Below are 15,770 nucleotides of genomic sequence, written 5' to 3' on the forward strand. Positions count from 1 at the left end.
GGAGGGGGTTCGGCCTTGCGTAACGAAGAGTGACAAGGGGAGAAGAGGGGCTTTAGGCCTTCGTTACATAACACATTTTTTTGCTGTAATTTTTACATTTATTCTCAGATTTATATGCAGTCTTTTAAACAAACAATTCTATTCAGTTATTTTCTTTTTAATAAATTAACTAGAAAACCCGTTTTTCATACGGAGAGAATATGTTTCATTTAGGATATAAAGTGCACCAAAAGTGTCACCAATCAACTTACGGCCTCCAAAAACTATGAATTCGACACAAATATCGCTCATTTTCGATCATTTTTATACATCTCCCCCTCCCAAGTTACGGGTCTAAATTTTAATTCAAACCCTGCATCCGTGGAAAAGGAGTCGATGTCAGTTCTTTAGATCCTGTACTACGTGCATCTTCCGGCAGTAATTCCTCCTTGTCATCATCGGTGACCTAAAAGGATAGGTGCGATCTCCTTGGGGAAACGACAATATGCAGTTTTGAAGAATTAGGGCTGGTTAATTAAGCAATCTTATGGGGTTAAAATATTATTAACGTCCTACTATTTTCTAATACTACAGCGATATTGTGTATCATTGCGTTAGATTGCGTTAACCCTTTCCACTCGAAGAGCGCCACTGTGGCGACATGCTGGTTTTCCTCAAAAAATCGAAAGGCGCCGGTACGGCGACACTAGAATTTCGAGGCTTTTTCCACTCGAATGTCGCTGCCAAGGCGCCTACTTCCAAAAGGCAATCCTCCTGCCATTTGTTGGGATTTCAGTGACCATGGTGCTGTTTCGATAGACGCTCTACATTTGAAAGAATGTAATCATTTGTGTATGTTTGTGTACCACAATGGAAGCTTCGGGAAGTGGTGTATCTTCACAGAAGAAGCGGAAGTCTGTTCTAGGGGGAAATTGAAACAATTCTGAATGAAGATGATTCTGAAAGTGACTTGTCTAATATATCGGATTGTGACAGTGATTTTGAAGTTCCCAATGATGATGAAAGTGATTTTTCGGATCAAAGTGTGTCGTGTGACGAAAGTGATCTTTCGGATAGTGAATGTAGTGGAAGTGGCGTCCCAGGTGAGCCTGAAAGTTGGATGAATGTAAAGGATGATGATGATGATGATGAGGTACGTAAAAATAATTTTACAATAACTGAGGGAATGAGAAACTACAACTTACAATGTTTTGCTACTCCCCTGGAATATTTTCGTTTGTTTTTTACAACTGTCGTTTTCCAGGGCATTGTAAAAGAAACAAACAAATACGCTGCAGGGCGTCTAGAAAAAATGAAACAGAATATGGGCACGTGATCAACGTGGGCTACTTGGAAGGATGAGACGTTTTGCTGTTGGGATGGAAAGATAAAAGAATTGTTTTGATGTTGTCAACATTACATTCAACAGATGAACAAGCTGTGGAATATGTAGTGAAGGGTGGGCAAAAGGTAACCACTGAGAAGCCATGTACGGTTTTGGACTACACAAAACATATGGGAGGTGATTGACAGAGGTGATCATTATTGCGCAACTTACTGTTTTTGTAGAAAGAGCTTGAAGTGGTGAAGAAAGATGTTTTTCTGGGCTTTGAAGGTGTCATTGGTAAATGCCTACTTATTGTATAAGTGCAATATGGTGAATAATGGGCTGCGTGCAATATCTCACCTGAAGTTTCGAAGACAAATCATAGAGGAACTTGGTGACTACCGCAGGCCTAGAAAACAGATTCATTCTGCTGCTATTGGAAGAACAATGGACACTGTTGAGAGACTGAATAAACAACCTCACTTTGTTGGATAATGGGAAGGTAACAAGAAAAGAGATTGTGCAGTGTGTAGCAACAGAAGTGTGAAAGGAGGTAGAAAAGAGACACATTTTCACTGCGAAACTTGTACAAATAAACCTGCATTACATCCTGTAGGGTGCATCAAATTGTACCATACACAGGAAAATTACAAGAGAAAGTAAACAGAGGAACACTATATATATTGTAAATAGGTAAGTTCAATAAATTGTGATTTTTGATGTATAATGTGCTATATTTTCTGCCATGTTTTTTTTTTTTTTTCGTGTTGTCGGTCAAAACGTTCACGAGCTGCTGGAGGGAATTTTTCCAGACCCTTTCGAGTGGAAAGGGTTAATTACTTCCATTTTTGTATTTTGATTTTGGGATAACGGTGCATAAAAGTACACAATCTGTCGTGTAGAAAAAGAAGAAAAAAATGAAATGAAATGAAATATTTAAGTTTAACGTCCTACGGTTATGCCGGTTAGGCTAAAGGAGACGGTGATATTGAGAAATGAGTGAAATGGTGGAATGAAGAAAGTGGGAGGAAACGGGAGAGCCCCGAGAAAACCCACGAGCACGGTGTTTGTCCACCACAAAGTCTACACGGCGCGAGCTGGGATCGAAAAAGGGAAAGAAGAAAAAAGAAATTATATGTTGTTGATTCTAAATAGAAAGAAATAAGATTTAATCTCAATAATTAAAAAAAAAAATGTTGGTTTTATAGATGTTGTCAACCTCATATAGTTGTTGTTAAAAACGTTACTATGACAACTGAAAAAAAGAAAATAATAATTAATGGAGTCTGGATAATAAAAAAAGGTTAAGTGCCTAATTTTATGTGATTTGACCGTGTTGATATATTTTAAGAATTACACGGACTGTGGCCTAAAATATAATAAAAAAACATTTGCTTGTTGTTATAATACGTACTTTGATTTATTGGCAAAAAATACTACAAATATATTCAGAATAAAAGTATTTTGTAATAAAAGTTCTGCCAATAAAAATAGTTTTTTTTTTAATTGTAATAACCCCCAAAATAAGCAAAATTGGTGAAAAAACAAAAATCCAAAAGGGTTACGTAACAAAGGGGGCAGGGGTTCGATCTTGCGTTACGAAGTATGATAAGAGGGAGGGAGGAGGTAAAAATTTGTCAAAAATAGCGTTACGTAATATGTGTGGACGGCTCTTTATATTATTTTTTTTAAATGTGTTTTACAAGTTTGAAATCTAAACAATGCTAACTACACATAAGCTGGGAAAAAATATACGTAGAAAAATACTTTACCTGACATAATGACTTCCTCTTGAGAATATGCGGAAACCACAAACAGAAGTAAAAACAACATGCTGCTCTTCATTGTTCCTTTAAAATAAACAAAATCAAATTTAGTATCAATTAATATTTCATATAAGAAAACATGTTATAATAGGAATAGCATGTTATAAGAGCTTGCACATTATTAAATAGCGTTCTCACTTTTAGTTTGGGAGATCTGTGCTCGATTTTTGATCGTAGTAATAGATGTAGTCTAGATCAGTGGTTCTCAAAATACTTCTTGTCACGACCCCCATTTCATCACGTCCTCTTGCCAGCGATCCCTTTATAATTTCTGGTTTGTAATAAGCATGTGTGGGGTTTTCAATATACCTATTGCGGAAATCTCACGATATTCATCTAGTTCTATAACACTAGTTAACAAATTTAAACTTTTTGTTTGTTACATGAGAAAAATCACCTGATTGCGCTGAATTCGAATATGCACTCGGTTTCTCTCCATTACGTACAGTTTTCCCGTAACAGAGGGATTTTCGGGAAATTCCCTCAAAAATTTCCCTTTTTCAGATATTTTATTCCCCTAGCTCCTGTCCCCTTACATATAGTAACATAGAAATTATACCTAAGTATACCTTGATTTATATTTAATAAACCCTAAAAGTTTCGTAAAAATCGCTTTGTTCTTTCTAGAGAAATAAATATATTTGTATGTATACTGTGTGCACTGTTTATTGCACCTGATAGTAATGCTTTCAGATCTCCTGAGTTGGGGTAAAAACGATTTGCTTTATTACTACAAACACAGACATAAAAATGAATATTTACAACAGTCAACAACACACTTGTATTGCTCTCTGTAAATTAGAAACGTGTATAAAAATAGAATGTACTTCCAACGTATATTTTTTTAAACGTACAGTATATGTATATCTTAATACATATATATATACAATTCTCCAAGTTCTTTCGTTTTGTTCATGAAATGGTTATCAATATTTGTTATCAAATGTAACAGAATGCAAAAGAAAGAAAGAATGGAATACAGACTCATTGTTGACAACAATGAACTAATGCAGTCTGAATTTTCCACTGCGGTATCGTTTCCCCCCTCCCCCCGCGCATTTCTTTCTTTCTTGTGTTCTTGACACCTGGTGAGGGAGTTTTGTACAGTTTTATATTGACGTGTGGTTTAACACTACTTCACTTTCAAAGTTGTCTTTGCTGCTAAGAGTGCTTTCATGTTTGATCTTAACGGCATTATATCCAACTAAGACCAGAAGTTTAGTTTGTGATCAGTACAATGGCGCCAAGAGGACGGCGTTCGTGTGTTAACTCACCAAATAATTTTTGTTATGTGTGTGGCCAGTTTGTAGTTAAAGAACAGTGTAGATCCATTACGCCATCGGTGAAACTAGCATATTATATATATTTCGGATGTCGTGTGGGAGATCAGGACAAAACTTGGGCACCCAACATAATTTGTGCGTCGTGCGACGTCACTTTACTTGCATGGGCCAAAGGGAAACGGAGGTTCATGAAATTTGCTGTACCAATGGTGTGGAGAGAACCCACCAACCATCTGGATGATTGTTATTTTTGTCTCACAGTAGTTAAGGGACATTCTAAAAAAAGCAAATACACAATAAGTTATCCCAACGTTAAATCGCAATTAGACCTATTCCGCACGTGGATGAACTTCCACTTCCCGAGCCCCCTACCAACTGGGAAGAGATATGGCCAAAAGACTCTGATGATGATCATGACCTTGATGAACCATCGACATCAACATGTACATCCAAGGATCCAACGTTCATCCCTGACTGTGTTCGCGAGCCACATTTCATCCGGTAATGTGAACTTAATGACCTAGTCCGTGATTTGCACCTGACAAAACAAGAGGCGGAACTTCTGGGATCAAGGCTCCAGCAGTGGAACTTATTGGATGCAGAAACGAATATATCAGTGTACAGGAAAAGGCATGTTCAATTTTCAAGCTATTTCTCAATGCAAGATAATGTGTGCGTATGTACGGATATAAATGGGTTGATGGCGGAGCTAGGAATTCCTTACGTTTCAGAAGAATGGAGGTTATTTATCGACGCGTCAAAGGTCAGCCTTAAAGCTGTCCTTTTACATAATGGAAATAAAAAACCTTCTATACCACTTGCGCACTCAGTGAAGATTAAGGAATCCTATGACACCATGTCAACTTTGCTAAATCTTATAAATTACAAGGACCATTGTTGGCAAATATGTTGTGATCTCAAGGTAGTTGGTATTTTATTAGGACTGCAGTGCGGTTACACGAAGTACCAATGTTTTTTATGTTTATGGGATAGCCGAGCTGATGACAAACATTATGAAGTCAAGGAATGGGAACCTAGAGTGAATTACGTACCTGGAGAATGCAACGTCAAATGCGCTCCTTTGGTAGACCCTAATAAGATATTACTACCGCCACTTCATATCAAGTTAGGACTTATGAAAAACTTTGTCAAAGCCATGGACACATCTGGTGAAGGTTTCAAGTATTTGCGAGATAAGTTCCCTAACCTGAGTGATGCTAAGATTTCAGCGGGAGTGTTTATTGGTCCCCAAATTAGGAAATTAATGCTTGATGATAGCTTTGACAGCAAGTTAAACAGTGCTGAGCTAGCTGCCTGGACAGCATTTAAGTGTGTTGTGCGCAACTTTCTGGGCAATAACAAAGCTGAGTGTTACACAGAAATCGTACAGGACATGATACAGAAATACAAAGAGTTGGGTTGTAGGATGTCTTTAAAAATCCACTTTTTGCACTCCCACCTCAGCTTCTTTCCTGCTAACCTAGGTGCTCTCAGCGACGAACAGGGGGAAAGATTCCACCAAAATATAATGGCAATGGAGAAAAGGTACCAGGGACGATGGGATCCTTCAATGATGGGGGACTATTGTTGGGGTTTTGTTAGAGAATGCAACATTTCTTACAAAAGAAGGAAGTAGTGTACGTTTCTGTAACCCAATGGAAGTTTCATATATTGTGATAGTTTTGATTGTCTTTTCATGACCTTTTGGTACATTTGTATTATTGTTTATTGTAAATTGTCACACTTGTAAATTATATTGTATTATATTTTATATATGTGTTTGTGGTAATAAAGCAAAACGTTTTACCTCAACTTAAGAGATCTGAAAGCATTACTATAAGGTGCAATAAACAGTACACACAGTATACATACAAACATATTTATTTCTCTAGAAAGAATAAAGCGATTATTACGAAACTTGGAGGGTTTGTTAAATATGAATCAAAGTATACTTAGGTATAATTTCTATGTTAGTATATGCAAGGGGACAAGATCTTGGGGTGTAAAATAAACGAAAAGGGAAATTTTTGAGGGATTTTCCCGAAAATCCCTCTGTTACGGGAAAATCGTACGTGATGGAGAAAAACCGAGTGCATATTCGAATTCAGCGCAAAAAGTTCCTTTAAGAACAGGTATTTCCTTTTATGTAACAAAACCTTTGTTAACTAGTGTAATAGTAGAATTTATTTCTTGTATATAGTGGATACAGTAACAGTAATATATTCCCTACGACGAAAGTGGTGGTTCAAGATGGATATTGAACTCCTTCATTGAGGAGGCCATCAAAGTAGCTGATCTAAGAACACAACTTCTTGACCAACTAATAGAATTATCGTCTGAAGAGGACAGAAGAATATCGTGGTCCGGTATCTGCTGCTTTAGAAGTAGTAATTCCATTTACTACTTCGTACCTGTACGAACGTTTTTTCTTGTATGGTAAGCATTAAAACAAAGACAAGAAATCGCTTACCAGTTGAAAATGATTTGCGTAACGTGCGTCACGGAATTGAACAGGATATTGCCGCACTAGTGAAATCAGACTATGCACAGGTAACTCATTAACTTTGAATTTTATTTGTGTTTCAATATTCAGGTTTTGTTGCATTTGTGATTTTCTGGTATTTCAATATGCAGTTCTCATTAGTTTCATATCGTACCTCTTTCATTTAAATTGGTTTTCAAACAATTTTGCATCTGTTGAAAATGTTTAGTAGACCTATTTTTTAGTTGTTCTTAACAGTATGTATAAAACTAAATGAATGCCTATCAGAACAAAATTTAAAATAAAAGTTAGAAATATTGTCCGGTATTAGATTCTAATTATGTTTATATCTTCCGCTTATCTTCGTGACTCCCATGAAGTCCCTTTCTCGACCCTCTGTGGGTCACAACAATAGGCTGAGAAACCCTGATCTAGATCTTATGCTAAGCTAGGTTCATGACTCATATATATCCTTAATCTCATAAAGAGATGTTAAACATGGTAAAGGATATAAGGAATTTCCAGTTCGACCCTTAGCCATGTGAGTATATGACAGAGAGCTTCATGTCCGACAATTCTCCGTTTCTTAATCTCTCTTCAATTCATCAGTACTACTACCACCATTCATTTGCATGTATTATCAACCTCGGCTTACTGAGCCTAGCTGTGGACATTAATGATTAATTCACACGTAGTATGCCGTTTCCATACCGTGCCGTGGTCCACAAAGTTTCTCTTCAAACTTTGACACTGGAAATTCATTAGATCGTCTTTTTAAAATCGCACATGACGTGGCTTTGCCTGTGCCCCGACAGGCTGTCTTGAAGAGCAACCAATCTGGTCGTGGCTAGTTGACCACGATCCTTCGGTTTTCTTCGGAACACGTGAAGCGATACGAAGTTGACCAGAACCAAGGGAAACGTGTAGAAAGCAGTAGCCGCATGGCACGGCACGGAATGATATATGTGAGTGGTTGCTGTCATGACATAGAAGGAACATGACAGGGGAATGGCATGAGCACAGCACACTACGTGTAAATTGACCTTGAAAGTGCTAAAAGTGTCGGAAACAACTTCAACAAAATTATTCGAAATTTAGAGTAGTCAACATTTGTATTGGTATTTACGTATAAACAGAATATATATTTGTCGTAAATTCAGAAATCTAACTTTTCTATTACATCCTGTTTTCACAAGTAGTATTGCATGTGAGTAAAAGGGATGCGTATTAACGTTAAAAAAAGATAAAGAATGACCTGCTGGTTAACACTATTTTGCTACATATATAATAAATAAATACATAATAAATTATTGAATGAAATTAAAAGCTGTAAACTATTATTGGTAACGAAGGACATCGTCAGAAAAGTTCGTCTTTTTAAATTATTCTTCTTTTCTCCGGAAAAACATATGACGATCTACAATCAATACTGTTTACTTGTTTACCTCTTAAACAGGAACACATTTTAACCCTTTCAGACCTGATTTTGTTTTATCATTAAAAGAAATATTTTCGTATTACAGAGAATCAAGAAGGAAATCATCAGATGGCAAGTTATCCAATTCATAGTACACTCTAGTATCTATGTAAGATACCAGATGTTCTCAACTAATGCATTCAACTGTAAAAATAAATAAATAAATAAATAAATAAATAAGATGAACTACATGTCTATTGAAATGGATATTGGGATTGAAAGGGTTAAAGGCCAATAAAACAAAAGGAATTGCGGATAGAAATGTGTTTATCCAAAAATATAAAGGATATTGAAAACAGTTTGTAATCGCTTTGTTTGGATTTGAAACGAAACAATTGACAATACAATTTGAAGATGATTTCTGAAGGCATAGAGCACTAGATTATTTTTTACAACACTGAGCCCGTTGTTCCAAAATTCTCGACAGCAAACGTTAAGTGGGGAAGCTCTTTGTCCAGTAAGCACAGAACTGCTGCTTTTCAAAGAAAATCGAGTGGATACATGCGATGAGCTCCAGATCAAATCATAATGACGGCTGGAAACAGCACGAGAGTGGTGACAACACCACCTAGATTACGTCATTCAATGTTTGCGACTCAGTGCGAAGGCTGTGTAATCTAAACGGTGTCACAAACATCTTGGCATTTGAAAGCGGGGCTCCAAGTTCCCTTTAAATGCTGCTAGCAAATGAGAGGCCAGCGGTATTGCCACGTTTATTTTGTACACATCTACGTCTATGCCCTGTCACCTGATCGCGCTGTAGTTTGTCTCCTTATCCATAGCCACACCCGTTTACCACTTGGCAACATCGCGGGAGAGCTTGCGTTTTATTCGTTCAGCTGAAATGCCAAGATGTTTGTCATAGGCTTTAGGTGGTGAGCGGAAGGGATGGCCAGTCCTCTCCTCCTTCCACTGACAGCGCTACAGCAGATAAAGAAGTGGAGCTTTTATTGGATATTGTTGACAATAACTGTATTGTCAATTGATGTTCTGTTCCAATACACAAGAGAACGGAGTAATTCAAATTAGAACAAAGGAATTACAAACGGTTATCAATACCATTTTATGTTCTCGAATAAACAAGTTTCTATCTCTAATACATACTATTGGTTTTATTAGCTTTTAAAATATGAGAGGTTTTTGGGCCATCCTGTACATGAACAATATTTTAAATAGAAATTAAAGTCTAATAGGCCTAGTTAACAATAAATTTTAGGGTTTTTGTTATTAACCATACTATGTGTGCTGTCATCTTGCTAGTATCATTATAAAGAGCTTAATAAAGGTATACCGTACTTCAGTGTGAGTTTCGACTCAATAAATGGTATGATTCTTATACAAGTCATTTTTTAGCTTTACAAATTCATTAGTTTCTCTTTATTTTCTCGAAAAGTATGCTTGAACTTTTATACTACGAATATAATTTTGTTCAGCTTATTGAGATTAAGATCTATGGGACCCAGGGGCGTCATTTCAGACTTCGCTTGGGCGGGGGGGGGGGGGGGCAAGACTACCACCGACATAAGACTTTTACGTTTTTGTACTAGTATATTAGTAGACAATAGATTAAAGTATATGTATTCCTCAAACTCTTGAGGGGGAGGGGGCAACTGCCCCCCTCCTGTCCTCCCTAAATGACGCCCCTGATCGGATCAGTAATGAATTGCGTTACCGAATTTGTGACCCAAGACCCGAAAGACAGGGGTGCCCACAAGGGGGGCTATGGCGCAAACTGCGTCATTGAAATATTGGGGGGGGTAAAATCTATATAAATATGTTTGAGGGGGTGTAAAAATTAATCGAAAAGATTTTTTTCATGGAAGAACACCTACGGATAGACAATTGAGGGGGTGCGTCATGGACAAGAGCGGTGGGTGGGCACCACTGCGAAAGACCTAGAGGGAGTCAGACTCATAACTCATCAGACTTGGTGACTTGCACAGAACCGTGATCCAAAAGACCAACGCAACCTTTGTATTTTCTATGTAAATACTAAGTTACATCGTTAGGTTCCGTTCGAAACAGTGTATGAAAAATCAGTTCCTATAGTTTTATTTTATTTTTAATACTAACTTCTAAAACATTCTAAAAGTGTTTAGGATTACCGTTTCTTTAATATATTGATTAAAAAACTGGAAGAATTCGCTTTACGGAAAAGAGAAAAGTGTATAGCGTAAAAGTGTCAGAAAAATGTAAAATAAGGGGCAAGTTTTGCCCAAAGATGTCACTACAGTCTTTATCTCTCTCTCATGTATTTTTTATCTTTCACGAAAATTCACGATTTCTCTTACATATTTCAACCTAGAAACTTCAAATTTTTAGAGAAGGAACTTCATAACCTAGCAAAGGCAACAATCCGTGCCAATTTTTTACTTAGAATTTTCTTCATTGTTGGAATGGCTTGATTGTTGAAATGGATATTCAAACCTTTAACAATATAACTTTTTCAACAATGAAGAAAATTCTAAACAAAAAATCGGCACGGATTGTTGTCTTCGATAGGTTATGAGGTTCCTTCTATAAAAATTTGAAGTCTCTAGGCTGAAATTTGTAAGAGAAATCGTGAATTTTCGTGAAAGGTAAAAAATACATACGAGAGATATGAAGAGTGTAGTGACATCTACCGGCAAAAGCTTGTCTCTTTACATCAACCTTAATACCTGACAACTTCCTCGCTTCACGAACAATTGAATACGTCAGACTCCTCAACTACACTACATGGGTTACCACTGAAACTTCCTGTTTTCATCCCAGATATCTCGGAAATTAGAATTAGTATTGCCATTTCTCGTCTCGTCTCAAAAATGACAGGAGAAATACTTTTTTTAAAAAATTCGAGACAAGACGACCGACATGACAATTTTCGTTTCGTTTTTGAAACGAGGTTCGAGACGAGGCGAAACGAGAAATTTCACAATATTTTAGTTTAAAGTCCTACGATTATGCCCTTTTTAAGGCTAAGGGGGGGGAGGTGATGATTAAGGCAAGTGAATGATGATGAAAGAATTGGTAGATTGAGAATGTGGGAGGAGACGGGAGTATCCCGAAAAAACCCAGGGGCACAATATTCTTGACCACAAACTTACTTGTTCGGTGTTCGAACCAGGGACCCCAAGCAAGAGGTAAGCGCTGTACCAGTGAACCACCATGTCTCCCTTCACGAGTCTCGTGTACAATACTAAAGATATAGGTCTACCACATTGACTTGACATCTAGTCTTCCGTTCCAGGCGGTGCTATTGGCTGAAGAAATTCCACTCCCTTTCGCCAAAGCTCTCTCGCTTAGCAATAGCTGAACCCTTATTGGCTCAACGCGTGGGTGTGAGCTTTTGTTCGCATTTTTGCCACGGCTCAAGACATTTTGGCAACGCTATAGTTCACCCACTCTTATATATCTCACACCTTGTTGCAGTGTTACATCATTCATAGTGTAAAAACATATAAATTGATAAAGTAATTATACGAACAAAATGAAGATTATTTGTCAATGTTTAAAGCTACCCAACTCAATAGACAATATACTCCAATAATAATAATAATAATAATAATAATAATAATAATAATAATAATAATAATAATAATAATAATAATAATAATAATTATTATTATTATTATTATTATTATTATTATTATTATTATTATTATTATTATTATTATTATTATTATTATTATTATTATTATTATTATTATTAGGTTCTCGACTATTTACTAGTGTTGACAATATAAATAAAAATTCTCTCAAAATTGATTTATTTGATCCGAATTTTTCTTTACTGAAAAAAAACAATATTTGGAAATGTTCTACTTAATAAATATATTAAATTCACCATGGTTTGGTATATTGTGTGTTGAATTCCTATTGTCTTTGTTTTATCTACATTGTTTATATCTGTTTATGTGTATTATTATATAATTTCTTTGTAATTTGTTCATTTTTTGATATTATGTTCATTATATTTAATTTCTTAATATTACATTATGCTCGATTTAATAGCTATTTAATCGAGGATATGTCGTAATTTTACTTTATAATTTAGTTTGTATCAAACTTATGTGCTAATTTTTTATTTGGTATTTGTTGAGATGATTTGATGTATTTTTAATTTATTTGTTTTGTTTTGTGATCTTTTATTGTATATTATTGTACATTATGACCATTTTGGCTTCGGCTGTGGTCTTTATTATCAATAAATTATTATTATTATTATTATTATTATTATTATTATTATTATTATTATTATTATTATTATTATAAAATATTATTTAGAAAATACAGCGAAAAAACATTATTATTTCTTCTCCCGTGGCAACATTACGAGCAAAGACAGTTTACATTTAAATCCTTAACAAGAACAACGATGGAAGAGAAATGAAATGAAAAGTTGATTAAATCTCAGTCTTAAGATGCGAGGCTGGAAAAAAATATCAGTTATCTGGATTCGAACATAGACCACTAAGGCAATAACTTTAACAACTTTTGTTCTTAACCAACCGATTCACGGAAAAATCCTCAGTTATTTAGGTCATAAGTATATATTCTACAGTATTCCCTGTTATTTTGCTTTGTTCTATGTTTCTCAATTTCCTTTTTCATGTTCCACCAAGCACACAGGAACAGTTTAAAAAAAAAAAAAGGCTTTTTCAGTAGGATTTGGAACCAGGATCGATTTAAATTCACAATCACAAGCCTAACTTCTCAAAAGGTTCGCCTAAACTATACCTGTTATAGTACTGTATATCAATAACTACATTCACATTTCCCGTTTTTTATAATAGAAGCTTCTTTTTTGTTGGAATCTGCTAATTTCGTGGCTGGTACCAAAGAGCAAAACTGGGAGAAAAGAAAGTAGATGCACACGAGAGCATCTCTATATTATTGGCAATATTCTTCGGTTTTTGAGGCGGTGACCATTGTAAGCAAGTGCACATACCTCAACACAAAACCAAAATATGGAATTATTCGATAGTTCCTTAGTTTTATTTATTGGGGAGGGGGCAGCACCGTGCTGTGGTTCGATCTCCGGCCAAGTAAGCTTGTGGTGGACAACAGCGTGTCTGTGGGTTTTCTAGGGGTACTCCCGCTTCACCCACTTTCTCATTCCACCAATTTTTCCATTATTATTCACTTGCCTTAATCACCGTCTCCCATAACCTAACGGGACATAATCGAGGGACGTTAAACTGAAAGATTTCATTTCATTTCAAAACAAATATAATACATAACATAATCTTCCTCAGTCAAAATCTGTGAACCCCAAGCCACGAAAGGTCCACCTGTACTATAAACATTGCAGGCTTTAATGTTGTGCCTCTGACAGTAGGTAAAACAGCTAACTTATTAGAAATTACAGGGTAATTATTTAAAATTCACGGATTTCATTTGGGTCTAGAATTTCTAACTGAAGTTCGATTTTCATGCGGTTTGTGGCAAATGATCAAGAAAGAATGGGAGATTTATGTGACTATGTGCACAGGTTTAAATTTATCCGGGGTAATATCGGCCACGCCTCAAGAAAAGTGATGGGCCTAAGGGTAGTGATGGGCAAATTCCCGGGAAGATATTTTTCGGGAATATTCCCAAAATGGGAGTTTTCCGGGAATTTATGTACAATCACAAAGAAAATTGCATTCATTTACTATATTATGATTTCAAAGTTAAATTCTTTTTTTTTTAAATCAGAGTATATTATTATTGTTGTCTCCAGAGGATTCTTTGAAATGTATATTCTGAACGGTATTATGTTATTTTATTAGTGTTTTATTACATTTACAGAGTACCCATAAATGTATATTTACTTACAATATGTTCTATGCAAGTAAATATGTGGGAGAAACGGTATTGTAAGTTCACACACTTTTATACCGCTAAAAAGTTTAAATTTATATGTAAGTGGATTTTCTAAACTTGACTCTACTACTGATATTATAAACATATTAAATTTTTAAATGTTATAAACAAATTAGATAGGGTAACTGCCAGAAGACACATGTCTCACCATTTTATCAACATTTGCACATACATATTTATGTTCACAATATTTGCAAGATACTGACTTCTCTTTAAAATTTTGCACGTAACATTGCCACACACGACCTTTCTTCCTACCAATTTCTCGAAATTTTATGCGTTAATTCACATGTAAGAGAAGTCTGAGCATCCATTCAGAAATTTGAGTCAGAGACAGGAGACAGACAGACGTATATTACCAACGGTGATTCGGGGTGTATTAATAGAACTTCATCTCTATTTTTACATAATTTCTACACTACTTTACAAACTGGTTCCTTTTCATCATTTGTAAATTAGTATTTTGCTACATTTTAGTGCAAATGAAAATTGAACTTTTAAAATAATATTATTAGTCATATAAAGTATAGTCAACGAATTTCAATTCTTTTAATCTCATAATTATTTAAAACCTAGAAGTAAATCATAATAAATGAAAGTGAAGTAATTAGTCATATAGTTCATATAATTTGGAAGATAAAGTAAAGAAACAGAAATAAATTCCTTCCCGGGAATTTATATGCCAGGGAAAAAACCCCGGGAATATTCCCATTTTCTATTTTCCTTCCCACCGGGAATTATTCCCACTGCCCATCACTACCTAAGAAGTCGGTAAAGCCACATTGTCACGTTAGAAGAACTTGTAGCTGTCATTTAAATAAATCTTGAAACCCTACCATATTTCACCGTGTACACATTGTCTTGAAAGGGTCATAAAACATTTTTTCCATCTTGCAAGGAGTTAAACGACGCGCAACTTTCTGGGACGTCTTGCTTGCTACCTGCTATCGCCCTCCCGCTGACATAAAAGAAAAATCAGTTTCGCCGCTTCCGAAACAACTGATTCTCTTGGACAGGGAGGGAAAGTGCGCTAGAGTACACGTTTTTAATGAGGAGGTTCACTGTTTGTCCACTAGAGTGCAGTGCTGCATGTGTGGAGAAACCTTTCTTGCCTTCAAGAAGTTGTAACATGTAAAGAGTAAATAGAAAGATCGGGTTGAAAGTTTTTTTTTTTTTTTTTTGACAGCTACAAGATTCATTTAACGTGACAATGTGGCTTAACTTATATCTTCCACAACAACCGCCTGCGGGTCCCGATGTTTCCCTCTCTCACTCAGAAGCGATTCTGTTTCTTCCAATTTATTTACTAGCGACCATATTATGTTCCTACCTGGGGCAGAACGTGAAGTAAACTTGTTTCTAAATGCCCTTTGCGTAGCAACAACAGATTCCGTTCTTCAAAAGCTTTTAACGATAAACTCACGTTGCTCCAAAGAGTACATTTTCCTCACTGTGTCCTGATCATACTCACACAGTAGCACAGAACTGTACAGCACAATTCCCAATACAACGGCCCAGTTTCCTGTTTCTTATTGACCTTGGCGAGGTT

The 15,770-nt window shown here is 35.9% G+C and overlaps 1 protein-coding gene across 1 annotated transcript in view; it reads right to left on the reverse strand.

Moving 5' to 3' along the window:
- LOC145692706 (antileukoproteinase-like) overlaps positions 1 to 15,770 on the reverse strand; it is a 33,024-nt gene that overhangs the window by 16,752 nt on the left and 502 nt on the right. Inside the window, exon 2 of the mRNA XM_081768116.1 lies at positions 3,079 to 3,156. Coding sequence (XP_081624242.1) covers positions 3,079 to 3,156 — 78 coding nt within the window. The remainder of the gene's footprint in view (positions 1 to 3,078; positions 3,157 to 15,770) is intronic.

Source organism: Thermobia domestica, chromosome 8 (assembly GCF_964235325.1).
Source record: "Thermobia domestica chromosome 8, izTheDome1.hap1.1, whole genome shotgun sequence".
NCBI lineage: Eukaryota > Metazoa > Arthropoda > Insecta > Zygentoma > Lepismatidae > Thermobia > Thermobia domestica.